This window comes from Ciconia boyciana, chromosome 1 (assembly GCF_034638445.1).
Source record: "Ciconia boyciana chromosome 1, ASM3463844v1, whole genome shotgun sequence".
Lineage (NCBI taxonomy): Eukaryota > Metazoa > Chordata > Aves > Ciconiiformes > Ciconiidae > Ciconia > Ciconia boyciana.
The window spans coordinates 61,953,024-61,979,322 of NC_132934.1; the positions used below are offsets into that span (position 1 = coordinate 61,953,024).

At 40.2% G+C, this 26,299-nt stretch overlaps 2 protein-coding genes across 5 annotated transcripts in view; one reads left to right on the forward strand and one right to left on the reverse strand.

Annotated features, from left to right (window-relative positions):
• Nucleotides 1-100: 100 nt before the first annotated feature.
• On the reverse strand, nt 101-8,840 carry NOPCHAP1 (NOP protein chaperone 1). Of its 3 annotated transcripts, XM_072871077.1 has the most exons (7): nt 8,701-8,762; nt 7,553-7,618; nt 5,880-6,185; nt 4,534-4,620; nt 2,123-2,259; nt 329-507; nt 101-219 (listed from the first exon to the last, which is right to left on the reverse strand). In XM_072871077.1, the coding sequence occupies exons 3-7, from the start codon at nt 5,947-5,949 to the stop codon at nt 156-158; spliced, it is 537 nt and encodes a 178-aa protein (XP_072727178.1). In that variant the 5' UTR covers nt 5,950-6,185; nt 7,553-7,618; nt 8,701-8,762; the 3' UTR covers nt 101-155. The 3 variants fall into 3 exon arrangements, with proteins under 3 accessions (XP_072727178.1, XP_072727168.1, XP_072727187.1); XM_072871067.1 differs by lacking the exon at nt 7,553-7,618 and having other exon boundaries at nt 8,701-8,840; XM_072871086.1 differs by lacking the exons at nt 101-219; nt 7,553-7,618 and having other exon boundaries at nt 296-507; nt 8,701-8,840.
• The window catches only part of SLC41A2 (solute carrier family 41 member 2), a 58,660-nt gene continuing 40,869 nt past the window's right edge, over nt 8,509-26,299 (forward strand). The window contains exons 1-3 of one of the 2 annotated variants that reach the window (XM_072871045.1): nt 8,509-8,799; nt 16,779-17,522; nt 20,228-20,335. In XM_072871045.1, the coding sequence (XP_072727146.1) occupies nt 16,968-17,522; nt 20,228-20,335 (663 nt within the window). In that variant the 5' untranslated portion in view covers nt 8,509-8,799; nt 16,779-16,967. The remainder of the gene's footprint in view (nt 8,800-16,778; nt 17,523-20,227; nt 20,336-26,299) is intronic. The other variant, XM_072871054.1, reaches the window with a different exon arrangement.

Here is a 26,299-nt window from a genome sequence, read left to right on the forward strand (position 1 = left end):
TCTTTCTTCAACAAAGCAACAGAACAAAGATTTTAACTAGTTCAAGTGCCCCAAACTCTAGATGCTTTCTTAGTCTAACCTACTATGAAGTTCATTTCCATGTTGTTTGATGAGTAAAACCGTACTTAATTCTTCAGAAATCCAGCCTGCCTCAGTCATAACTGGATCCTGAATTCTTCACCATGTAAACTATAGCATTTCACATGATCCTGAGGGATGCTACATTGGGAAACAAGGCAGTTTTAAGGGCCAAGTCTTCAAAGTAAGAAAACACGATTTGGGGTTTTTGTTGTTGGGGTTTTTTTTAAGTAAAATAAAATGGATTTACTCATTCACTTTGCTGTCCAAAATCTCTATTTTGCCCTTTTCTCCATTTTGTTTAGGAAACTTAATGTTGTCTATTGTCACTTCATCAGTTATACAGTCATCTTCAGATTCCGAGCCGTCTTCTGAAGTTGGTATCTCTTCGTCTGTATCAGAATCACTCAGTTCAACTACAGCTACGTTCTGGAAAAAAAGACCTTAGTTAACACAGTATACATTTCTATACCAGTTCTATCATTTGAGTAAAACATAAAGCAAACGCATGAAACAGCCTACTACCATAAGAAAACCACAACCACCATTAGAAAGACCTTTGGGTTCTCCTAGGATTATGATAAATATCATGAACAGATTCCTAAATATTTCAATTGTAATTTATATTGCCCTACAGCTAATATAAGGCCATTTTTATATCATTATCAAAACCAGAAATGAGTCAATAGCTGAACTCAGTCTAAATCAGATATTTAAACTGACAAGCAGGAGGCATCAAAACTAATTTTCAATAAAGAATTCAAATGAAACCATTTAGTGTATAAGGGGTCATGACATACATACAAACATGTGTATATACATTTATTAATATAGTTCATATCTTATAACCTAGTAGTGTTCATGGCACTACAAGTACTGCAAAACAGCAAGTAGTTTAAACGACCAGGATATTTTCTGAAGTAAACGTGCTCATCTATTTCCATAGGCAGAGCCATGATTTTTGAGGTCTGTTTTTCTCTCTGAAAATGTCTGTCTTAAACTGATAATCCTCACCTCAAAAACTTCCTGCATGCAGCAAAGCAAAATACCGGAATCTGAGATACAAATACGTTTCTTCAGTGATATGCAAATAGCATTAAGCTATTAATCACTAGGTCTCCTGGCTCATTTATTATTAAGCCAAGACACTGGCCAGACACTGTCACATGAAAAATCTTTTAAAAATCCTGTCCAAGCTACCCATTCCACTTCAGCATATTAAAACAACAATTTTCATGATCCACTTTGTTTTCTCATTATTTATTTGGAACTCTTCAGCATATACCAGCACTGGACAACCTATTGCACATGGGCTGGATACAATCTACAAGAACTCTGAATCCAACCAGCAGCCAATAAATTGTTCTGACAGCTCATGCACCAAACCACAGGCTGCCTTATTTCTGCCCTCTATCTTGTGGGTCTGCAGGCCAGATGGCACTTGTCTGGGACATGCACGTATCACATCACCTTCATATTAAAATTTTCTTATGTGACCATGTGGCTGCAGCACTTCAGGTAAAAAACAGAAAGAAAATATTGATGTGAATGTAAATAAATAGACAAATACCAGCCATAAAGGATCACAACAATACTAACAACTTTTCTAAACCCAAGACTGATAGCCAGTCCTAAAAATACCTACAAAGCACAGCTGAAAGCCAGTTATTACTCTTATACTAAAGCCTTCTATTATGCCTTACTACACCTTACATTGTCCAGTTTCTAAACCAATTTACCCATGAGATTTAAAATACGATTTGTGACTTACTTTTGATTCAGAGTTGCTGATTCAAAAGTATGTCTTATCCTGGCCTTAAACTACTTCATCCCTGGTCATTAAATTCTGCAAGTATGAAAACTAAGTAGTAAATTTTAACCAAATAAGCATTTTTATTACATCTATGTTTTGAATTTGCAGATCACGGACTAAAATGGTAAAGACTTAGCCTTATCTATCAAATTAGCTCATTCTAAAATCAGATAATTATTTTAACCACATCTAAATTTACTTTATAAAATAAAAGAAATAGTACGTATTTACCATTTCTATAACTTTTTCTGTTGCACTGTCTAGATTTTCAATATCAAACTGATGAGCTGGTGCTGTTACCATTTTTCTTCTTAGCTCATCATTTGCATGGGCCATCTGTGGTAAAAAGCTCTGTACTCGGTCCAAAACTGAAAATGAAATAATTATCACATGTACGTATACAAACAGATGCACGTTAGTTTACACATTTATACCTCAGAAATCTGAGCATTTAAACAGATTCCATTTCAACTGTAATTTCCAGCTGTCTATTATATTTAAGATGTTTTAATAGGAGGATTTATTACAGTATTCAATTTCCCAAGGCATAAACAGCAAAAAGATATTGAATCTATTGGTCAGCATGTGGTGCAGGAAGAAATCGCTTCAACAATTCCATTCGGATTCTTAAAACAAAATGCGACTACTCTACAGAAAACTTGCTTGTAAATTCCATGGTTTTAAATACATACTGAGTGCCACCTTGAGAAACGTCCACATCAGTATTATCTCCAATGGACATATAATTATGTCCTCCTTTCTTCCCTATTAAAAGTATAGACTGAAGGTCCCAAAGAAGATGGAAAAATTAGCTGCAGCACAGATGCCACAGGTGTCATGCTACTCTAAAGAAAGTTCAACATAATTATCAAAAGGGGCTGTGAAATTAAGATGGTGGGAGAGAGATGGATGCTCTAGGTTGAAGTGTAAAGCACTTGTCCTCTACAGAAACATCCCTCTAAACTCAGTGGGACTTCCCAACAATTTTAAGATAATCAGTGCCTTTAGGAGAATCACACCCATTTCCCTTCCATGCAGGAAGGGGCTATCTTCACCTGCCTCCAGAGTTTCTTCAAATAATCTTTGCTCCACACATGCAGATGAGCCAATCACTAGTTTTCATCCTCCGTGAAGTAAGAGGTACTACTCCGAGTGAGCTCCACCGAAGTCTAACAGGTACAATCTCCCTTTGAAACACTGTCACCTTTGTAGAGATTTTTATCCAAGAAAGAACTCGACATAACAAATTGCTTTTTCTATTGCTTTTTAAGTCTCAGCTCAATCAGAAAATAAAAATACAATAATTTGACAGGAGTCCATTTTAAATTAAATGCGTTTATACACCAAATATTTTATACTGAGAAATTACTTCTGAAAAGAGATAAGAAGCCCAGATCAGCAAAAAAGCAACAACTCTTTACTGGAAAAGAACAATCTGAGACTAAAGAACTCTGGTATATTTTCATGAAGAGAAAAACTCCTGAAGATACACTACTTTCAAAGAATAACAATTTTTACACTATGTCCTCTTATGCACGGAGTTACACTGAAGACAATGTTAGCAATCTGTATGTAGCTTTGACTAAGAACAAAGGAACATACCTCGATTAAAGAAAAAGAAGTTTTCTCAATGCATTCAAATTAATTTGTTATGAATGAATGGTTATATGATCTGGCTTAATAATTTTGCCAGCACATTCATTACAAATAAACTTCTGAAAGTTATCTACGTAACCTGCATCAATTTGAAACTGGCTGACTAAATGAAGACCAAAGGTACAACCTGGCAAATTCACTATATGCAGACAGCACGAGTATTTCTGCAAGGAGAACTAAGTCCCTCAAACTTACAGCTGTAACGCCTAGCATCGCAAAATCTAGCTTTGCAGAAGCAGCAGTGACATGATTAATCTGTGGGACGTGCAACTGGAACGGAGGACCTAGCATCAGTAGAAACAGAACACAAGAGTTTCTCCCTTTACTAATGCAAGGAAAGCACTGAAGCACAAGTTTTGTCAAATGTGTTACCTACTACTTGACACTGTGTGCTGGTTTTGGCTGGGATAGAGTTAATATTCTTTATAGTAGCTAGTATGGGGCTATGTTTTGGATTTGTGCTGAAAACAGTGTTGATAACACAGAGATGTTTTAGCTGTTGCTGCACTAGTCAAGGACTTTTCAGCTTCCCATGCTTTGCCAGGTGCACAAGAAGCTGGGAGGAGGCACAGCCAGGATAGTTGATCCAAACTGGCCAAAGGGCTATTCCATACCATACGACGTCATGCTCAGTATATAAAGCTGGGGAAGAAGAAGGAAGGGAGGGGACACATTCAGAGTGATGGCGTTTGTCTTCCCAAGTAACTGTTACGCGTGATGGAGCCCTGCTTTCCTGGAGATGGCTGAACACCTGCCTGCCCATGGGAAGTAGTGAATGAATTCCTCGTTTTGCTTTGCTTGTGTGTGCAGCTTTTGCTTTCCCTATTAAACTGTCTTTATCTCAGCCCACGAGTTTTCTCACTTTTACTCCTCCGATTCTCTCCCCCATCCCACCACGGGGTGAGTGAGCGGACGGCTGCGTGGGGCTTAGTTGTCGGCTGGGGTTAAACCACGACACACTGTTACAATAACAAAGTCCTACTTACCATTACTCCTTGGCATCCTAACTGTCTGTAAAGTTGTGGCCTTCTTGCTGCTACATTTTGAACTAATCAACAAAGTTTCTTCCAGCCCTGGAAATAAACAAGTATTTGAATGTTCACCTATGTCAGCCACAAATGTCACATTTTAACTGTGAGGCTCTCTTCTTGCTGCTACTTTTCCACCTTTCTACAAGACTAAAAATGAGGATTCAACTGCCTCTGCCTCCAGGAATTCCACTCTGCTTTCCTGCAAATACTGCCTCTTGATGTCTGTTTGGAGTGGTCACCTCAGTACTTCTATACATAGGAGGCAGTGAATGTCTAGAACTTGCTACCACAAGACGCTGTGAAAGCAGATGGATCAGCAGGTTCAACACAGAATTAGACAAATTCAGGGCGGCAGAGTCGTAATCAGGTACTGAAAGGACTGAGCAGGAACGCACCCCCTAGCATCCTGACCCCTATGATTGCAGATACTGGGCAATTACAAGAACGGGGAGCGCACAGTACTTAAACTAACAAGTTCTCTGTAATTATCACCAACTATTGCAGTTGTTGGAAGAAAGAATACTGGGCTATATGAACCATGGGTCCGACCCAGCAGGTCACTTCTTACAGGCTCCCACTGTTCTTAAAGTCTTTTGTCAAAGATTTATTTAGCAACAGATATCAATGCACAGGGAAACATAGTGAGGTCACAGCTAGCACGTGCTAGTTACACTGATTTAAACCCCTCCCCTCGTGGGCATGACAGTGTGGTGGCAATCAATGAAAGCAGGCCGCACGCAGTGCTGCTAATGAACTAAATAAGTATTTTCAAGAGCAGCCTCGTAAAATTCCAAATGATGTGGGGAAACTGCATTAATTAGGCAAGTTAGTTCTTATGACCGCCAACACAGCTATCAGCCCTTTACCATTAACTAAAACGAAGCTTTATTTCTTTTTAACACTTTTTTATCCTCACAGAAAAGTTGTTACGACTATCGATATTAATTTAACGTTGGTGTTGGGTTCTTCCCCCTGTATTTACTTCGTACTACACTAGCAGTGGCCGGGGAAACGGCAGCTCTTCAAAACACGCAAGATGGAATAAAAAGTGGATGGAATAAAAGCCCCCTCGGGCAGCCCGCCTGCGGGAGAGGCCGGGGACTCACCACGAACCAAGCCAACCCCCCGATCCCCGGCTCGCCCCTCCCCAACCTCCCGGCCCGGGGGGCGGCTGGGCTGAGCCGACAGGCGGGTCCCGGCCGACAGGCGGGCGGGAGGCCTAGCTCAGCTTGGAGAGCGGCGCCGCACCTCTCAGCGGAGGGGCTCCCGCCGCCCCCGGTCCCCCCGCGGGGGCCGCTCACCTCCTCGGCGCCCCACGGCCAGCAGCTCCCGAGAGGCGGCCGGGCCCGCCGCTCCGCCGCCCCCCGCCATGCGCCGAGCGAACCGGAAGTGGCTCCGGGCCGGGCGCTCTCCCTGCCGCAGCCGCAGCCGGCGCGGCGCAGCGCAGCACGGCGCCCCCTGGAGGCCGGGAGGAGCAGAGCCGCCCCGAGGCCGCGGCGGGGGTGAGGGGCTCCTCTGGGGCTCCGCGGCGTTACCGGCGCTCCTCACGCTGTGCCCTCAGCGCCGCTCGTCAGGTAACCGGCACAAACACCGACACGCGTGCTAATCTGGGGTTAACAATGCAGAGAGGAAAATAATTCACGTTACAAAGGAAAAAATAAATAGTTTTAAATCTTGATTTGGCATGAAAAGTCCATCCCATCACCTGGAGGAGAAATGAGAGCGTGAAACTAAGCTGCAAGCAGGTAACATTACTTGAATGCCTGTCAGCAGCTGCTCGTCTTTGAAAACTTTCCCATTTTCATTGTCAGAATTTGACAAATGCACCTAAAATTAAATTTCAGACCCTGAGGGAATTTTAATTACCTCTTGGAAAAGAAACTTATACAACCATCAAGTTCAGTTGACACCGGCCAACCTGTTATTCCAGATTTGTTCTGCAGTTTCTCTCCCTATCTGTTTATAATCTAGACAATGTGAAAACCGTAAAAAGAGAACTGAATGGTTCATGAGAGACGAGACAGGAAGTCCAAGCCAAAAATGAGAAAAAGTAGTAATCAGGTACGTGGCATTTATATGCAAAGAACACAAGAAAAAAAAACCCAACCCGCACATATCCCAGTATCTTAGAACTAACAAAGGAGTAAGGAGCAAGCCTTCCACGAGGCCCCAAGCAGGAGACTGCACTGTTGTGTTCCTGACAGGCTGGCCCAAGCACGCGTCCTCTGCCACCTTCCCGGCCAGCCCACAGCGCCAGCTGCACTCCACTGAATTCGCTCACTGGTTTGCACCTCTCTGCTCAGCTGTGCTCCAGAATTTCAGTTTCCCAGAAAAAAATCCTATTGCTAGCTTTGATGACTGAAAAATTTCAAGGACTGACTTTTTTTGCCTTGGGCCACAACAACACAACTCTTTCTGCAATTGTACACAGCCCAAAATAACCCTGCGTGAACCTCAAATAATATATTTCACCCACGGGTGTTATGTGATTTCAGTGGAGGGAGGGGCACAACACTGTCAAGGAACCTGTAATAGGGAGCGATGAAACGATTGCCCAAGGTCACCAGACAAGCAATTAGAGAAGCCAGAAATAGCACCCTCGGGTGCTATTCCCAAACCTCAGGTTTGTAGTCTAACCTGCTGGCAACAGAGGCAGATGCGATCTTTATCTGATTTGCAAAGTATCCACACTGCGTGACACGTGAGGACATACGAGGCATGGATGTATATGGTTGCTACTAGGGTAGGGGGACAACAGCAGCTGAAGCCCAAATTCCCAATGAATTCAGGCTTGAGACAGCATTCACCACCGAATTAATAGCTCTGAGGTTTGGGCTGCTTCATTCTTTTAACGCAGTATCGACTCAGAGTTCAAGATGATGCTGTATATTTCACTATAGTAGTGCAGATTGTTTTGGCTCCAGTCCCACAAATACATTCTCCCGTGCTTAAGTTTCTGCTTTTCCACACATACCCACAGCAGCTTGCTCCAGTTTATGGCAGACACTTGGGGACTCGCCCATGCTGTCATTTGTTCTGTCTATAGAAAGGAAAAGAGATGCGGTAGACTTGGCTGCTGTCACCATCATTAAATCCCGGTTCTCTTTTCTTCCTCTTTCTTCCCTTTCATCCTCCGCTCAAGGTATCGTGACTACTTCGAAGTGTCGAGCAACAATTGAGGAATAACACTAGTAATGATAATAACTGCACAAATTTAGCTGGCTTGACTATTTTCATGTATCCAAATAAAGCGTGTCTCGAAACAAGAGTTTTGAGGATTGATTAACAGGGCGCAAGGCCTTGACTCTGTATTTAGTTTGACACAGGCAGCTGATTTCAAGGGAGTTACTCGCAGACCTACATGTAAGCGGTCAGTTTTGCATGCAGGGTATACGGACTAGCTGGGCAAGAACAAGAATATTCCAACTGACCCAAATACTTAAAAAAATTGATTTCTGAGGAAGCTATTTTTAGCCAAGCTGCAGGAAAGAATGAAAACGTCTTAGCAGCTGACATTCTGGAGCCAGTACAAAACACTGACTCTTGTGCTATGTCACCAAGAAAGCTTCTGCAAGTGGAAGCAAAGGCACCGTCACCGCCTGCCAGGGGAGCGCCTTTGCCGCTTGCCCCGCTTCCCAGCCTTTTGTTTTCCCCGGCTGCGGAGCATCAGCCGGGCCGTTGAGGAGGGAGAGAGGCGGGGTCCCAGCTTGGCCCCGTGCCGCCACCGAGCACAGGGCTGCCCGAGGGGCCCGAGATCGCGCAGCGGGAAGGGGAAGCCGGCGGGTCCCCCCGCTGTCCCGTCAGCGCCCCTCGCAGGCGGCGGCGGCGGGGTGACAGGCTCGCCCGGGGACGTCGGGCCGGGCTGTGAGCGATGGCGGCCCCGGGCCCGGGCCCGGCCCCTCCCGCCTCGCACCTCCGCGCCCCGTCCCGTCCTCTCCCCTCAGCGGCGCGGGGCGACGGTTGGCGGCGGCTCGCGCCGCTGGCTCGCGGCCCCTCCCCGCCCGCCGCCGGGTCAGACCGGCCGGTGGCGGCGGCGGCTGCTGCGCATCACGGGCCACATCATCGCGGGGGCTACCCGCCCTCCAGCCGCTTCCGCGCCTGCTCAGTGGCGGCGGCGCTCACCTAGCTCCGGAGCTGTCACCGCCGCCGGGCTGGTCCCTCCCCGCCCGCCGCAGCGATGGAGCGGGACCCCGGGCCACTGCAGGCATCGCCCTCGCCCGGGTGAGGGGAAGGCGCGGCCCGAGGGGGCGGCGGGGGCGGGGAAGGAGGGGGGCGCCGGCGAGGGGAGAGGGGCCGGGGCGGGCCGGCGACCTGCCGCCCCGGGGCGAGGGAGGCGGCGGGGACGGTGGGAGGCGGCGGGAAAGTTTCCTCGCGAGTGGCGGAGCTGCCAGGCGCCGCCCTGCAGGCGCTGCGCACCCCGGGAGCAATGCGCCTGCCCCACCCCAAATGCCGGCGGTGCCCAAGGGCTGGGGGGGCATGCCGGACCGCCCGTCCGCCTCCCACGCGCGGTGCCGGTGCCGGCCCCGGGCCTGGCCGGCTTCCCCCGTGTGCGGTAGGGCTCGCCCCCTCCCGTCCCCCGTACTCCGGGCCCGCCCGTCCTCGCAGCCTCCCTCTGCGCCCTCCTTTCAGCCGCATCCCGCAGCCGCCCCCCCGGCGCCAGGGCAGGCTCCGCTCGTCGCCGGCCTGTCCGGGTGTCCTGCGCCCGGCCCACGGTTGCCGAAGGGCGTAAGGCCGCCCGCGCCCCGGTACCCTGCGCTCCTCAAACCCCCGCAGCTCTTCTCATCGTGTGCGCATAATTATGCACTGCTCCAGGTAGCCTGGACAACGAGCCTTTTCTTTGGTTTCTCGGTGCGTGTGCAAGGTCTGCCCAGCACTTCCCGTGGCCCTTATTCCCTGGCACTCCGCACATCCATATGTGCTTGCATTTCTGTTCCCACCTTTGCACCTATAAAAATATGCCAGAATCTGCCACCGCAGATGCAGTTGCTAGACAAGCATGGAACCTGTACCCGAACAGCACACATACAGACTTCAATGATCATCTTTTTTTGTTTACAAGTGTTGTAATTAACACATGGTGGTACATTTGTGCTCTTTCCATACTTTTCTGCCAAAACATAGGAGCTTTTTGTGATTTACTCTACTTTCTACTCTGTCATTAATTCTCAACTAAGATCAAGCAGTAACTGTGCCTCTTTCTTTATTTTCAGTGAATATTATAATTTCCTCTCCCCTCCTCCCCCTCACGCTGTCCAGGATGCAGTTGTGTGTCTTCTTCACTTGCATTTGATCCTAGATTATAGACCACAGTATATTAATCAGGCTCTGATGAATGCAACATGTAAAATTAAATAATTGTTTAGTCTTAATGTCAGGAACAAAACATAAATACCTGAAAAAAGTCTGCTCATCTATCTTTTCTAGATGGAGTCCTAGCAGACTTTAGTAGACATCCTAAGTTATCCTCATTTTACCAGTTCAGTAATGCTGATAAAAAGATGAGAGCAGGTGGGAAGACCTGTTTTGGCAGCATTCCCTACATATTCTGCCTTAAAGAGATGGTGAAACTGGCACTGTAAAGACTACAGTACGACTGGTAAACACTTCAGAAGGAAAAACAACAGTGTATCATTTTCTTTTCCAATAACTTAGGATATTATCCACAAAAACCAATGTGAAGTCTGTATCCTAGTGCCCAAGTTAATAAGCAATTCATCCCTCCTTGGTGATGACAGTAGAAACCTGTAAACAGGATCCCAAATAGTACACTTAGGACTCATCCTGGTAAGTACCTATTGGTTACTTTATCTATAGGACTGCATTATCTCTTATATTTCAGACTTTCCCACCTGCTTTTGATGGGCTGGATATGATTTGCCTGGTATTTTTCGTGTTGGTATTCCAGTTGGGTGATTTTACAATCTGATCACATTTCACACCCTTGCTACCGTGTTTTTGGCTCTGTTTTGGTCTCATCTAATTGAGTTGCCTTAAAAGCACAGTGGCAAACCAAATCTTTTTCCGACAGCTGCTTTTCTCTTCCTTGGGGACAAAATCGAAAGCTGCCATGTTCAGGAAGTGGAATGTAGCAGTTTCAAACTTGTCTGAAAATGGAGCCTGAGGCTGACAGCTCTTTCAGTGTCTTATATTCAAGAAGGCATCTCGAGGTTCCTTAATCTGTTTTTTCCTCTCATTATTTTTTCTTTTGTTTCTTTTGCTATTGATTTAACCTACAACTGCCATACAATAAACACCACATTAACCAGTTCACTGCATAATATTTAAGAAATGGTATGTAATGCCCATATATCTGCTTTGCGTGTAACGTTTGTTAATTTTCAGCATGTTTTCCAGTCTTTAATACCAAACATTAAGTATCTGGTATAAATAATCTTAGCCCAGCGCACCACCTTGGGTTCCGGATTCTACAAAATGGTTAATGATAATACAGTCTGTTTACTCTCTATATGTGCTGAGGTGATATGATGTAGCTTTCACTTTCTGCTGATGTGTTCACTAGGATACGATGATGTAAATGAGTAGCCACGGCTGTGATAAAGATGTCAGTGCAATACTGGGAACTTCTACGTATGCAGGACACAATAGTGGAGAAGAGGCTGTGTAGATCCCTGTATCACCTGTGTAAATATTATTCTGAACTTTAAAAAGTCCCCCAAAACCTCACATTTCAAACTTCACAGAATCTCAGAACTGTTGAGGTCGGAAGGGATCTCTGGAAAAGGTCTAGTCAACCACCTCTGCTCAGTGTAGGGTCAAGTAGAGCAGGTTGCTTAGGGCCATGTCCAGTTCAGATTCAAATATCACCAAGGATGGAGAGTCCATAACCTGTTTGCACCAGTGTTCAACCACCCTCATAGTAAAACAAAGCTCTTTCTTATGTTTAAAAGGAATTTCCTGTGTTTCAATTTGTGCCCACTACCTCTCATCCTTTCACTGAAGAGTCTGGCTTTGTCTTTGAAGCCAGAAAAGAATACATCTTCATCTTTGCTTATTATGGCAAAATATTAAAGCTCAGTATTTCACTAATGTTTCATATTACTTTCCTGAATATCCCTTTCTGAGGCCCGTTCTTCTACTGAGAGGTGTTTCTCAGCCAGGCATGTTTAAGCTATTGTGTTTCATTGTAGACTACTTCAAAGTGCAATGTAGAATTTTTCTTGCTTTAACAGATTACCTGTAAAAAATGTTTGCAGCTTTTAGGAAAAATGGGTTTTCACCGTGGTGTGATTAGATTTAGAACTTGTGAAAGTCCTCAGTATTATTTAGATAAGTGTTATCTTTTGGTTTTGTTAGCTAAACTCTGAAAGAAATTAATTTTCCTAGACTTAGACTTTGATAAATATTTGTTTTAGCCTGTCATAGTGTTTTAGCCTGTTAAAGCCTGTTTTAGCCTGGCCGTACAAAAGTTTCATACTTGATGATTCACCACTCTTCCCCGTTCCCCTTTTTTTGAAGGTACTTAAAAAAGCACAGTGATTTAATTACTAATTGTTTTAATGCTTTAAATAAATTATCAGCTGTCTAATCACTAAATGATCAAATTTAGCTGTAGAATCCAGTCCCTTAATCCTGCTAGTGCTGGATGTTCTTTAAACCTTAGGAAAGTATGGAAGAAGCATCTCCTTCCCATGCTCTTGAGAACTGAATCATGAGTGTGACTGAAGCAATGTTGGCAATTCGTTTGGATAATAATGAAGAGTATTCTTGCTGCCTCTTCCTGAACAGTTACATTTTCCATGTCATCTTCATCTTTCTCAGATGAATCAAGACCAATCGAGCCAATCAAAGGTGAAGGTTGGAAAAATGTTGTAATGATCAGGTGTTCATTTTCATAGCTGAAGTACCTGAGATTTTTCTAAAGCAGCTATACATTTCCAAAAGTCAGCATCTCTTCCAGCTCATGGTCTTGTTTTCCACACCATCTGCTTCTGCCTGTCCATTTTCCACATCATATACACTGTCTCTGTGTGTATTTTTTAAATTGCTGTATGCATCGATTGTATTAATTCCTATAGGGAGGATTGGTTTGCTATCCGTTGGGTTGCTAAGTGTCTCTCACTTTTCAGGAACATGTCTTCAGCAAACTGGCTGCATTTCCTGTTTGTTAAGTTTGCAGGACTATTTGTTTATGCTTGTGTATGTTTGCAGGAATGAGAAAGAGGTGAATAATACACAGTAATTGTTATGTGTTATAAAATGTAGGAAGGAAAAGAAGAAACTATTAAAAATAAGTACTTAGGAAACAATAAAGAAGTGGAAATTATTATATTCATAGTCTGGGCATAGCTCATTATTTTGCTTGTAGGGACAAAGACAAGGTATCCTTTCATTTCGTATATAACATGCCAGGTAGGATAAATTTGAGGCTGCTTCCTGGCTTCTCAAAGAATCTTTGTCTCTCTCTTTTCCTTTTTTTAGTACTTCAGCTTTGTCTGTAACCTCCTGATTATATGGCAAGAAACCAGATTCACTTATCTCCTCTTCCTATAGAAACTGGGGATGGGATTTTTGAGATTTTTACTTCCTTTTCCTTGTATGAGTTACTCAAGTAGAGCTTGCTTCTTTAGCTGGCTATATCTTTTCTAGACAACACAATAAAATTGGCATTGTTCTTGTCAATGATAAAGCTTCCTAGGGAGTTCTTGTCCCTGAGATCATACTGTTCCTTAGATGGTTTGCTGCATTTCATAGGTAAAAAAAAATAAATGTAAAAGTACAGCAATATTAGCATCCCTTAACTCAGGATAAAATAATTGCATCAGATGACATTTGGAAAATTATCTTTGTTGGAACAGGGTTTTAGAAATGAATAGTTACATTCAGAAGGCTTCATACTTGTCTCCCCTCTGTATGCTCTGAGGAAGTAATTACTCTTCTCTGTATAGTATATTTTTCAGTTTGTCTTCTTAAACTCTTATTTTTCAGCAGTTATCATTAGCTCACTTTTTGTCATTCCAAGTCTTTTTGGTAGGAAAAACATAAATGACTGTCATCCAAACTGCTTTGTACTATTTCAACTGTTAGCCATCCATGCCAACCTCTTCCTTCCTTTGTAACTTGCTATTTGACAAAATTATTCTTCTGTTCCTCTTTTTTTAAAGTGCCATTTCTATTTGTTAACACTTTCTCATATTAAATGAAACCATAATCTTCCCAAAGGATTTGTTTCTTAAAAAAAGATAGTAAAAACTTAAAAGGAAAAAATTCCGTATGTTAGAAAAATATGGATAATTAACCCAAATATTTTTGGCCAGAGTTCCAGACCAGTGAATAATTTCCGTGAGTCACTGGTCTAGTACTCTGGTGACGTGACTGGAGGACATATTGGAGAAACCACAATGAGAGCTAGACTCTGCCTTGTTAAAGCTGTTGGGAATTTTTTTCAATGTATTTCCCCGTGAGTGAAATAAAATCCTTCATTTGTTACTCCTTCACCTCTCCTCAAAAAAAATACCACCACCCTCAAAAAAATCCAGTGAAGTTGCTGTGGGTCTAAGTACGTGTCTTTCATCACAGACACTTTTACATCTTAATTCTACATCCCATTCTTGAATTCTATCGTAAAGATTCTCTAACCTAGATGTTTCTTGTGACCAACCGAAACTCAGCCGACTGAAGTGATCCAAAGCTTTTCCCTCTGCAAGCTTCCTAAGTAGTGTGCCACTTCCCATTGTCATAAATCAGCTGGCAGTCTTCAGCACCCTAGGCTATATCCTTCCTGAAATTTTAACTTTCCTCAACTTCCAGGAACTTCTCTTCTCTTGTATTCCTCTTAATCCTTCTATAAAGCTCTTTGAAGTTGATAATAGTTAGTTTGCTAGTTTAATGATACATCTTTCTTCTGCTTGTCTTTTTTTATGCACCGTTTCTTTTCTTTTACTTAGATAATGCCACCTTTGGACCAGGAAGAAACAAAATTACGTCTTCTTGTTCTGTCTTTCTGAGCAGAGCACTTAACAGAGCACCATTTTGGCCTGTGGGCAGAGCTCCTCTGGGACAACAGCAAAAGTTGTTTTGTTATTCCTAATTAAAGTGTGTGGAAACCAGAACTGAGGCCTAGGAGCTTTTATGCACTTATGCTAAAAGGTTCAACATAGCACAATCCACTACAGAGTGGCAAAAGATATTGCAGGAATCTTGGTTACTTAAATTCCTCTGTTGGTCTTGTGGAAAAGATTGCTTTTTCTTGCAAAACTTGACTTCTTTCTAAATCAAGCGATAAACTCCATGGTCATTTTTAAAGTATTTGTTTCTTGGTCAGAGCTCCCTTGGATAAAGCCATTGATAGAGGGAAAATCTTCATGTTGCGTCTGAGTCGTCTCTTCACTCACAAAACCAAAATAAGTAATTCTGTGACCAGCAGGACTTTCAAAGTGGACTTACTGTGGTCACACGAGTGGTTTATCCTAATTAATGTTTGAAGATGCCTTACACCAAGGACACAAATTTGGATCTCTTATAAGGCCATTAGTTACTAAAAGCTTTAACAACTCTACTCTCTGTCAAATCTATCTGAAATTGCTCCAGAAATATTGGATGACTTTAAAACTTTGAAATGGGGTGTGTGGGGGGGGAAGTGTAGGGATCGTAACATAAATTATATGATCTTAGGAGCCTTGTTTTCTTAGGAAAAATAAATTAAAAATCCTCTAATCCTAAACTATTTTTATTTCCTGCGGTCTGTAAAAATATGTTTTCCCAGCTTTGCATAGATACAGTGTTTTGAGCTTGTGGAATTGTGTTGTCCCACATCATGCTGGTGTGGTCTGCCTGACCTTTGTTTCTTTGTTTATGCCAATCATTTACCTGCGTTCATGGAGTCTAGTAATAAATACCAAAGTTAAAGCTTCAAGTCAAATGAAAACTGTTGTTCTTTTAGTAAATTACCGTAACTATTATCACAACATGAAAACTGAAGAAGAGGAAGGTAAAGTGGCTTCTGATGGAGGAAATGTCAAATGACTTGAGGCTGCCAATATAGAATTGTTTAATTTTCTACTGTAATGGAACTTTCAAAGTAGAAATAAATGCACATTAAATCACATTAAAGACATATTGTATTTGCATGATTTGCAGAAAACAAAACAAACTGACCACATCAAGTGTTAATATTGATCAAATAATTACATTTTAGTGGTTCCTAGACATCAGAATAACCTGTCTTTCAGGAAATATCTGCAACCTACACCTCATGCAAAATTAAATCAAAATCAGATTTTTAATATCTTTATTTTAATTATCCTAACTCCTAACACTTTTTCTAATTTTAATTAAATTTGAATATGCCATATTTATTAATATAGTACTGCAGGTTTATTTTAAAATTAGACTAATTTATATTATTTTAGACTAATTGGTCTGAATTTTGTGACTGTCTCCTTTCCTTGATATTGTAGTTTTTTATGAAAAAAATGTCCAGTTTTATTATGTATATAGTAGCTCTTTATATTTAACATAATTTGTATGCTTTCTTCAGAGAAAATTCAGTTATTATGATTTTAAATTAGCATGCTTTTGAATTGTACATATCAATATCAGTTTGTCTTCCTTTTTATGGGGATGGAGGGCAGGGACTGTCAACACAAGGCCTTTGCCACCCAGAATATTGCTTTGGGCTTACCACCTCTGATAGTATTTTGAAAGTTAGGGGTTTTTTTCCTTTTTTTTTTGTGCTCCTTGCCATTAGCATAGAACAGGAGGAACAACAGTGGCCCCACAGTACATCATGTGGGTTCCATTTGTCCATACCCTTGCACCTTGCAGAAATATGTTTCTCTGGGGACGTACTGCTTTCAAGGCCACTGGAAGTCTAGGGCAACACACAGTAACTGCCTGAAGACTTTGACTTCCTGGCCTTCCAAAGCCTGAAGACTTTGACTTTCTGGGCTTCAAAAAGGCAAAAGCTAGGCCCTCACCAATTCAGTTACAGTCCACACTGCTGTCTCTTTCTTTCACTGGAAAGTACATCGGTTTGTGAAACTTCCTCATTCACCAACTTTCCCTTTTTACCTTCTAATTTCTTTCAACTTTGGCAGTTGAATGTTGGAGGAGATTGGCATTTCTACAAATACTTGCTTTGGAAAGATACTGGTGATCTGAAAATTTAAGCCAGTATCTTGTATCTTCTGTAGAGTTAAAATATTTTAAATCTTGAATATATACTTTTTACTTTTCTGCAGATCCAGTCTTGCTTATGGAAATGCTGAAGATCTGAGATCAATGAAAAAACATTTTTGCATGCAAAAAAGGATAATTTTGATTTATCTGTTTTAAAATCATCAAGTGTGGTACCTGATGACTCATCTACAAGATTTCTTCACTGACATCTGAAGAACAAAGTGCTTTTCACCCTGTACTTCCGTAGCACTATGACTAACTGTAAAGGCAGATCTACCATCTCCAAAACAAATAGCAAAGTTCATGACAGAGAAGGTTTTGTAAATTGGACCATAAATCTTAATACAATTCAGTCCGATAAATTTTTGAGACTGCTTTTGAGTATGGTTCCTGTTGTTTACCAAATAAACCAGGACGAAAGACACAAAAAAGTGAATGGTGTCTGGCAAGATGGACTACAACAGGCAGGACACAATTTTAATGTTAGGTCTGAACAACACACAGAGTACCATCACTTCTCAGAACCAAGTTTTCATGGTAGTAATGGACACAGCCCATCTAGCTGTAGCCCTAGATATGATGATTTTACCAGTTATAATTATTGTGATGGAATGGACACTTCAGAAACAGATGCCATGTTGCAGGAAGACAACCTGTCTAGTGACAGTAATGAAGATATCATTGTGGAAGGGAGTAGAAAACAACCAAAAGAGTCTAGTAGTATTATGGCATTACAGATACTCGTACCTTTTTTGCTAGCAGGATTTGGAACAGTTTCTGCTGGCATGGTTTTGGATATTGTACAGGTTGGTATTTGCTTTGGAAGATTTTTTTTTTTAACAGGTAGTCTGTGGGTTTTATAATTCTAATGTGTGATATCGCAGATGTTTACAATATTGAGAAGTAATTAGGTCTTTGTACGGTTCTGCTACCATGAACTCCTTTTCCCCAAACCTTATCTTGAACGGTTCCAGTGTTTAATTTGGAGTCATTCAAGTCTTGGTAAGTGTTGTTGCTTAGCCACGGTAAGCTGGTGAATAAAACTGTTATCTTCTGCTTTAACTAAGGATAGAAATATAGTAATGATGCAAAATTCTGTTGACACTAGTAAATGTATATGTAGTCAAGTGGAAGTTGTAATTAACTGTGATGCCACAATACATAGGAGTTTAAAAAGATTAGAGAATTTATTGCATTATCTCATCTTCTTTTGTGCTTTGAGTCTATGCAATTTCAGAAATACTGTGTAGGTTTGGTCCATGATAATGCATATGGTATATGAAAATGTGCATTACATTCCAATGTTATATGAAGTTCATATGAAGTGATTGAGAGCTTTTTTGAATATTCAGGTGTATGTAAGTGACTTTTTTATATAACATTAGGTATATAGAACACTCGGAATTACAAACATGAGTGGTGTGAACAGGGCTGCAAAGTCATGTCTACCTTGAAATATAATTGTAGTAGGTCCAGAGAAGCCAAATTATCTTGGTTTGTGGTTGCACATTTAACTGATGATAGTTATTCAGGGTTAAGATAAAATAGAACTTTCTCTGAATTTTAAGATTTAAGTTTAATAATATTTTTAAAACCTCTTTTAGAGTATTATATCACTAAGACCCTACTGATATGGAACATTTTTAGGACTGGCTTCTAGCTTAACATGGTTGTAGATGTCAGCAGCATTTCAGTGGAGTTAAAAGTAACAGTTGCCTATGAAATAATTCTTTGTGCAGTGATATTTGAAGAAAATTCTGGAGAAAGGGTTAAGAAAGTTTTATTGGACTAGCCTATTTTCTTGCCTTCTTTTTGTATTTTGAAGGCTATATTTACTTTTTTTCCCTACCTAATTTCTGTTTTTTAAAAAAACAAAATTTCTTATAAATACAAACCTCATGGATTCTCTCTTCCTGTATGAGTAGATTCACAACAAATTATTCAAAAAATATTAAATAACCACAGTATTCAAACTGAAAGACAGTAGAGAAATTTATCTCTTTTGTTTTTTCTTTTGTTTTGTTTTGTTTCATTCAGCTTTAGGGTTTCCTTTAGCTACACTTAAAGAGTTTACAAAGTTAATTTAAAGAGGAGTAAGAGGGGACCATCTTTGTCACTCAGAATCTTGAGAGAGTAAAGGAAGCTTGGACTTCAATCAATTGCAATGAAAAGACACTTTTATACATCAAGAAAAGGAAAATAAAAATTGACATGCAAAATTTACTGCTTCCTTGCACTGTTTTACATCAATCTTGTGCTTTGTTCATTTACATCTTACCAATTTATTCTTTGTACAGATGCTTTGTATTCTGTTAATATATAATTTACTTCATGATACAGCATAATGATCAGCCAAAAGAGGCGGTTGTGCCTACTGCCACTACTGGCTTCCAGTCCAATGTTTCACCTTGCCTTCCTTCCCTTAAGGGAATGTAAGTGTTTGTGTAGCTGTTTTTTGAGCTGGATTGAGATATATCTTGATTTTTCCTTCTATATTACTTTTAATCTCTATTGGTTTCCCAGTCCAGCTCACCATGTATGAGAGATGTGACACAAATACAAAAATAAATAGCTAGTGTTAGTACTAACTTTTTTCACCTTAAACTAAGCATTAAATTGTGATGTCAGAAGGATATTGAAATGTAACACAACATGTTTTAAAAATGAAAATTTGAAGACAACAAGGCATTCTAAGCTTGTTTTTTTTTACAAACCATTTCATGTCTATTCTTCCCCAGGAAGAATAGAAAGAATAGGAAATTCTCAGATCTTGTTTACATTTGAGAATTGAATGATTTTTAAAATGAAATTAATAATTTAAATCATTGCAAATCCCTGAATGCAAAGACAATTTACAGTTTTGTTAGTTCAGTTTAGTTAAAGTTGATGATTACAAATTAAATACATGGATTGACAGACATATAAAGTAGCACAGCATTTCTGTGCTGATAACTCAGCACACACAAAAAATTACAGGACAGTTTGTCTTTGCTTTATAAAATCTGGGTTTTGGAAAACTGTACTCTTCTAAATTTCACACTTAGAAGTAAAAGAATTATGAGAAGCTTTTTTCACCTACAGGTTCTGTCCATTTGACAACTAATTCCTTGCTGTTTTTATGTGAGGTTTCTACACAGCTGGAAGCGAAATGATGAAAACATTATTGTAAATTAAGAGCAGAACTCAAGAGCAGTCATAGCACCTGGTACTATTTTAAAGTCATAAACCCTCCCTTCAAATTAATTACATATTTTTTAAACTAGGTTTGTGTTAAGGCCAAGTCTTGTATCTCTTACTTTTGGTATTCTGATCTTTGAAGTAGTGATATGCAGTCATAAATCTGTTTTATCTAGATAGATAACAGTTCTGGCTTTAGACTTTTAGGTCTAATATAAAAATATTGATTTTTTTCCGAGGCTTAATTTATGAGTTGCAGAATTTTTTTAATACTTTGCAGATGGTCTAAAGAGAATTTTTCAATTGAATTTTTCTCACTATATCCTTTAAATAGCACTGGGATGTGTTCAAGAATGTTACTGAAGTTTTTATCTTGGTTCCTGCACTTCTTGGTCTCAAAGGAAATTTGGAAATGACCTTGGCATCCCGGCTGTCAACTGCTGTGAGTAACTTTCTCTTCCCCTTCCCTCTTCAGATACATGTTGTAAATACTTCAAAAGGAAAGCAAATCTTTGGAACACAAGTGTTTTATGTTTATGGCTTAATCTGGCTGTTACAGGGGCTCTTTAAATCTGTTATTAAATCAAAGTTAAAGAGGTGACCCTCTTCTAATCTCCACACATCAAAATTTTACTTCTTTGGTCTCTTCTGCATCATCATTCAGAACAGATAAAGTAGATTTTTGAGATTTGCATGGATATTCTGTAAGGTTGACAGATCTCTTTGACCTTGACAGGGTTTGAATAGGCTAACAAAATGTGTACCTTTTGAACACATTTTTCTAGACCATTTGTGTGGCACCAAAATGAAGCATTGCTCCCATTGCTACTCCAGACCTTTGTTGATCAAACTGTAAGAAACTCTTTTGTAGCTTTCAGGCTAAATAATTTTATTCCTTTTTTTTGTTGTTGTTGTGGTGGGGTTTTTTGGGTGTGCTTATTTTTTTGTATGTGTCAACACTATAACATAGCATAACTAGGTTTTCTCTATGTCTTCTTTCTTATGTCATAGTTTGAAAATATTTGTCATAGTTCTTTTCTACATCTCAGGAGATGTTCCATCTCTTCATCATTTTAGCCTAAGCAAGCCAGATTACCTTACCATATAGCTTTTCTCTGCGTGTGGATAACTATTGTGAACAGAATGTTCTAATAACATGACTAAACTATTTCTGGTACCTGAACTAGGTATCTCTGTATGACACTGCCTTATGCAATGTTTCTCCTTTGTAAGATAATTTTTCCATTCTCCAGCAAGGCCCCCTCTCTCTATCTGTTCCTGCTTGAATGAATCTTTCTAGAAAATGTTTCATCAAATGTGTATATAACTCCAGATGAGACCTCACTATGGCTTTGTAGAATAGCACTTCCTTATTTCTCTCGAAAATTGCTCTTGAAACTTTCTAAGTTTATATGTGCTTATTTTCCTAGCAGAGTTGGATTTAGACCTTACAGTCACTTTGTGATCAATTACTGTGTCCTAGTATTTCTCCTTTCGTGTTATTTCCAGCTGTCACTCCCATCTTCTGGCAGAAATATTATTAGTCCATAAGTGCATGACCTTGCATTTCTACTGTTGAATTTAATCTGTTTTTGTTGCTGTAATCCTCAAGGTCATCCAGTTTTTGTATGATATTACAATGCTTTATATTGACAAGGTCTCCCAGCTTTTTGTCATTAATAAATTTCATTGCCACATTATATTGAGTTATTGCCCAAATGCACACCGTGATGGACATAGCCTTAGCAGTCCTATGAAGGTTTGCTTGTGTCATGCCCATTAGAGAAATTGATTACTTTTGCCCCATATCCATTGTTTCATACATAAGAATTGACATGTTTTGTTGTATCTTTTTCAATGGCAACCTTAGCTATTCAGTCTTGTTTTCTGGTTGATTTTAATGCTCTTACATTTCTGACCATTCTTACTATTTCTTAACAATATTTTGTGTTTAAACCTTACTGCCTTTACTGTTAGGCATGAATACTTTTGTCTTTTACCTTTTTCTTTTTTTGTGTGTTGACCTTAATTTGTTCCTGACTGGTACAGTTTGTGGCCTGAGGATTGAAGGTGCTTGTATTGCATAGTGACAGATACACCAAGTCCAAGATCTACCAGTGCCTTACTGAAGGCTTAAAAAAGAGGGTCAGAATCAGCTCCACCACTTCTGCATCAGTTAATGGGATCTTTAATTCTTTGTCTCAGTTGAGCTTATGACCTTTGACAGATCACAACTCCAGAACTTCTTCTCTGGTCCAATCAGTAGCTGATTTCCCCATCCTCACCAATGCCATCTCATTTGTGAATCTCACAGCTCTCAGGGGACATTTGGAGAAGGGTCATGCAGACCCTTTTTTTGCACTGGGAGTCCTGACCTCAGTTGATAACATCAACCGTTACCAAAAGTCAAGGAGTTGATCCCCCTCTCACACACACAGATAAAGGATACTGGAGTTTCCACAACACTGGCTGCATGTTCAGTCGTTAACTAAAGCTGGCATCATGAGGTTCAGGCCACTCCTCTCAGCCCAAAATGGCATTCTTATGAGTATCCCAGTAACCGTGTGATAACATGATCTGTAGATGTCTTGAACGTGATTTTTCAGAGCCAGTTTGGCCATTTGAAGTCCAAGCTCCTACGAAGACTCAAACAGCCCATTCTGAGAGGGCTTAGTTTGAGGAGTGTTACCAGTGCCACTTACCACTGTCATTAAGTCTCACCAAGACATAAATCAGCTGATGCTTCAGAGGTTTTTACTCAAGCATGTCGTGAATGCCATGTATGTCTGTCTTGGCCAAATCAGGTTAGTCAGCTCTGTTCACGTCCTTCCACCATGAAGGTTAATTAACTGGCGAAGAAGAAGTCAGTGAAGTATACATTTCTTCAGACAGTGCTATGTGGCATGCAGGACTTCCAATTTCTTTGGCATTGCCCAATGTCACGGTCACAGCACCACTGGCACCGAGCTATTTCCCAGCTTTAAATTAACAGACTTGGGGGTGGCGGTGGGGGGGTGTTGGTTGTTTTCTCATGCCTCTGATTTCCTTGTACAACCTGTTTTCTTCAAGAGTCATGGCAGACCCTGGACTAAGTTACACAGGTGATTGAAATACTTTCAGGAACTTCCTCAGTCATATTGTGAGTTCATCTGGCATCCTTCACAGGGAGCAGGTAGAGGCTTGTTGTGGTTCGGTGAACATTCCCTCTTTTGCCAGTGATGGCCCTAATTTGTTCTAGCTGGTGGAGAGCTCATCAGGAAATATAGAGTGTGGGTTTATGTGCATGTGCACAACACAGTGGAGATTTAAGAGAACAATACTGTACAAAATAAGAACAGTATAGATCATTCATTATCAGCATAATGCTAGGAAGATTATATTTAGTTTTTATATGTGAAAAACCAGAAAAAATGGCTTTTATCTTGCAAAGAACCTTCCACCTTTCTCTTATGTGTCTTTTTTCATGCTCAACATCAGTTGCAATGTGCACAGCTCTGCGAGCTGGTGGGTAGCCAGCCACATCCCCCAGAGTGCTACTGCAAAGGCAAACAAATACACAAGAACTCAGTAATGTTTCTAATTGTTAGTTAAAAAAAACCAACCAAACAAAAAAAACCAACAAAAACCCAAAACCAAACCAAAAAACTGTGGAAACCTGTTATACGTAACATTCAACTTCTTACAGGTGACAACTTACGCTTAGTTGCCAGATACGAATTTAAACTCCAGGACAGTTGCCTTGATTGCTCTGCTTCCTCCAGGTTTTAAAAACAGGTGCTGTGTCACATTGTATCATTCCTTACTGGAGAGTTTAATCAAAAAGCTACGGGACCTGTAATTTACGTGCCAGTTCTCTCAGACCTCTGTGAAAGAGGTTATTCTGACCTTTGTACTCTTCACATTGATTTCATTGACCCCCTACTCTCTTTAGCCGTCCAATCTTTGGTCCTAGGTGAAAACTGAAGGAGTATATTAATTCAGGGCATATCTAAACAGTTATTTGGAGGCAGTTGTATGATTAATCTTCCTTTCTCTGACCTAAATTTGCACTAGCTGGCTCCCCACCAGATACTGTCTTTACAGTAAATGCAAGACTGTGCCCCTGTGAATAGCTTTACCTTGGAGGAGGAAATTTCTAACACGAGTTCAGCACTGGAGCTAATTCGTACCCTTCTTGCTCCATTAGCTTATAATTGCATCTGAATTTGTAGACATGTCTATGCTGTTGGGGCTGTAAACTAATCATCTTTACTCCATTGTAATTATGTAGTCAGCCAAAAAGTAATGTCTTGTTAGCAAGTTTCTGTTATCCATAATACATCTGGTTTCAAGTTTTGCCTGATGACCTTCATTCATCTTGTTGCCCAGATTCCTACTTTAGCTGCTTGTTACTGGTCACTCACAATTTCCTATCCACTTTAGAATCAGTCATTTCACTAAATCTGTCTCAAGACTGTGTTTTTAATCTGCCTCAGGGCATAGCTTGTACTTCTCTTTGATGTTAGTGTTAATGTAAACTGTTCTCCCTCCCCCCACTGCTGTGCTGGCGTAACTGTGTGAGGTGTACTTAGGTCAACTGCCCATTCACGCACAATATTTATATTGTGTGTTTTGTATTCTTCAGCTTTGTTCTGTAGTTTGAGTCACTCTCATTGTCTCGGTTCACACTGTTGCCTTTTCTCCATATTCCTTTTTCTTTTTTTTAAGAGGAAGTAAAAAAAAAAGCAACCAAACACCAAAACACCACTCATACAGTCATCCCTGTAAATTTATGCAGACTCTTGTTTTGACTGTGTGTTATCAGGATCTAGGCATTAGCAATATGACTTTACAAACTTTTTGTTTAGGTCCATCTATTGCACAGTATCACAATGAACTTGACCTTACTTTATGGGAATCTGCAGCTGAAAGGAGTCGTCCTGCTCTTTTTCTCCCTTCCAAACCCTAAGAGCATTTGTGCATGGTTACATGGTTGCATGTGATGGATCAGATCATTTTGTAGAAGATAACCCCTTTTTGCTCCCTGAAAAAAAGCATTTTCCATCAAACCAGCAAGCAAATTTATGTTGCCATGAACTCACTTACGGAGTTGGTAGGTCTGGTTCAAGAAAGAAAACATGAATGTGTAGCTGATAGTAGGGGACAGAAGAACTATGTCATGTGGCAGCAGCTCACTTTTAGGCTGATTTAAGCATTTTGCAAGATTACTGTTTTAACAGGAATTTTTTTTATACTTTTCAAAAACTTGTTTAAAGGAGAAAAAGAGTGAAGCTCTCCATAGCCTGCCATTTCATTCATTTAGCATGTATATTTAAGAAGGATGCAAAGGAGATTCTTATCTGCACTTCCTTAAATATTGCTGTAATATTTAAATTTAATGCATGTATTTGTGGAGCTTTGTCTGTATTTTGCACACTGTAAAATATTTATAGTGTGGATTGAGATAAAGTATCTTATTATATTTCTAAGTTTTTAAGTTAGCTTTTCTTTTAATGCTTTGTTCCTCACAAATCACTACTATCACAAAATGGGACAAAGGAATGGAAGTTAAACCAACTGGAAAGAAATTATCAAAAGAGGAAAAAAATATGCATTAAGACTTCCTATGTTTTGAGAAGTATGTTATCTTATAAATTAGTATTCTATGGGAAAACCACTAAAATTTATGCTCAGCATGTAAAAAATTGTTCAGTTATCTCAAAAAGGAAGTTATTTTAAATATAGTCATATTGCAGTGGTATGTACTGTTCTTCAGATCTTGTCTTCTAACTCAATAAGTAGGAAATACATTATGAAAGAGTATGTATGTACTTTTTCATTTCTTAGAATAATATATTTGCTGTCTTTCCAGCTACTACCTTAGGACTGGACTTATATCATTTACAGCATCATAAGTCTCTAGCTGTATTGTATAAATGAAAAGTTAGAATACTAAACAGTATTAGGTGTGGTTTCTGATCTTCTGTAAGCACTTGCAGTTTCTCTATGCAGGTAGTTTCATTGCAATCAATTAACACACTTGCATGACAGTGTGTGTGTCCACACACACATATCTACACATTTTTCTATTGGCTCATAGAATTTAAGGGCCATAGAAACAAGTTCAGTCTAAAGTGACTGAACACTGGTAATTTCCCTTCCAGACACTGATCTAATCACTGGTGGTGCTTGGACATTCCTGGAATGTAAGGTGGCTGCTAGTATATCTTGCACAGTAAGCTAATGTTAAACAAGTTATTATGTAAAACTGCATCAAATTTAGCTACTTTTGGATAGATACTGTAAGTACAATTTAAAATCAACAGCAATGCTTGACTTGAAAAAAGTGTAGCTTTCAAAATTTCTCTTTTTTGTATGAGTTGAATTATTTGTGGGTTTCTGCCTTGTTAGTGCATTTTCAAGTAAT

What these genes read in the sequence shown, in the direction of transcription:
- NOPCHAP1 (XM_072871067.1), bottom strand. Translation starts at nt 5,949, where the DNA reads ATGGCGGGGGGCGGCGGAGCGGCGGGCCCGGCCGCCTCTCGGGAGCTG. An exon ending in CAGAAAAAGTTATAGAAATG is followed by an intron (nt 508 to 2,122) that starts GTAAATACGTAC and finishes CTTTTTTTCCAG; the next exon opens with AACGTAGCTGTAGTTGAACT. An exon ending in TTGGACAGCAAAGTGAATGA is followed by an intron (nt 220 to 328) that starts GTAAATCCATTT and finishes TTCCCAATGTAG; the next exon opens with CATCCCTCAGGATCATGTGA.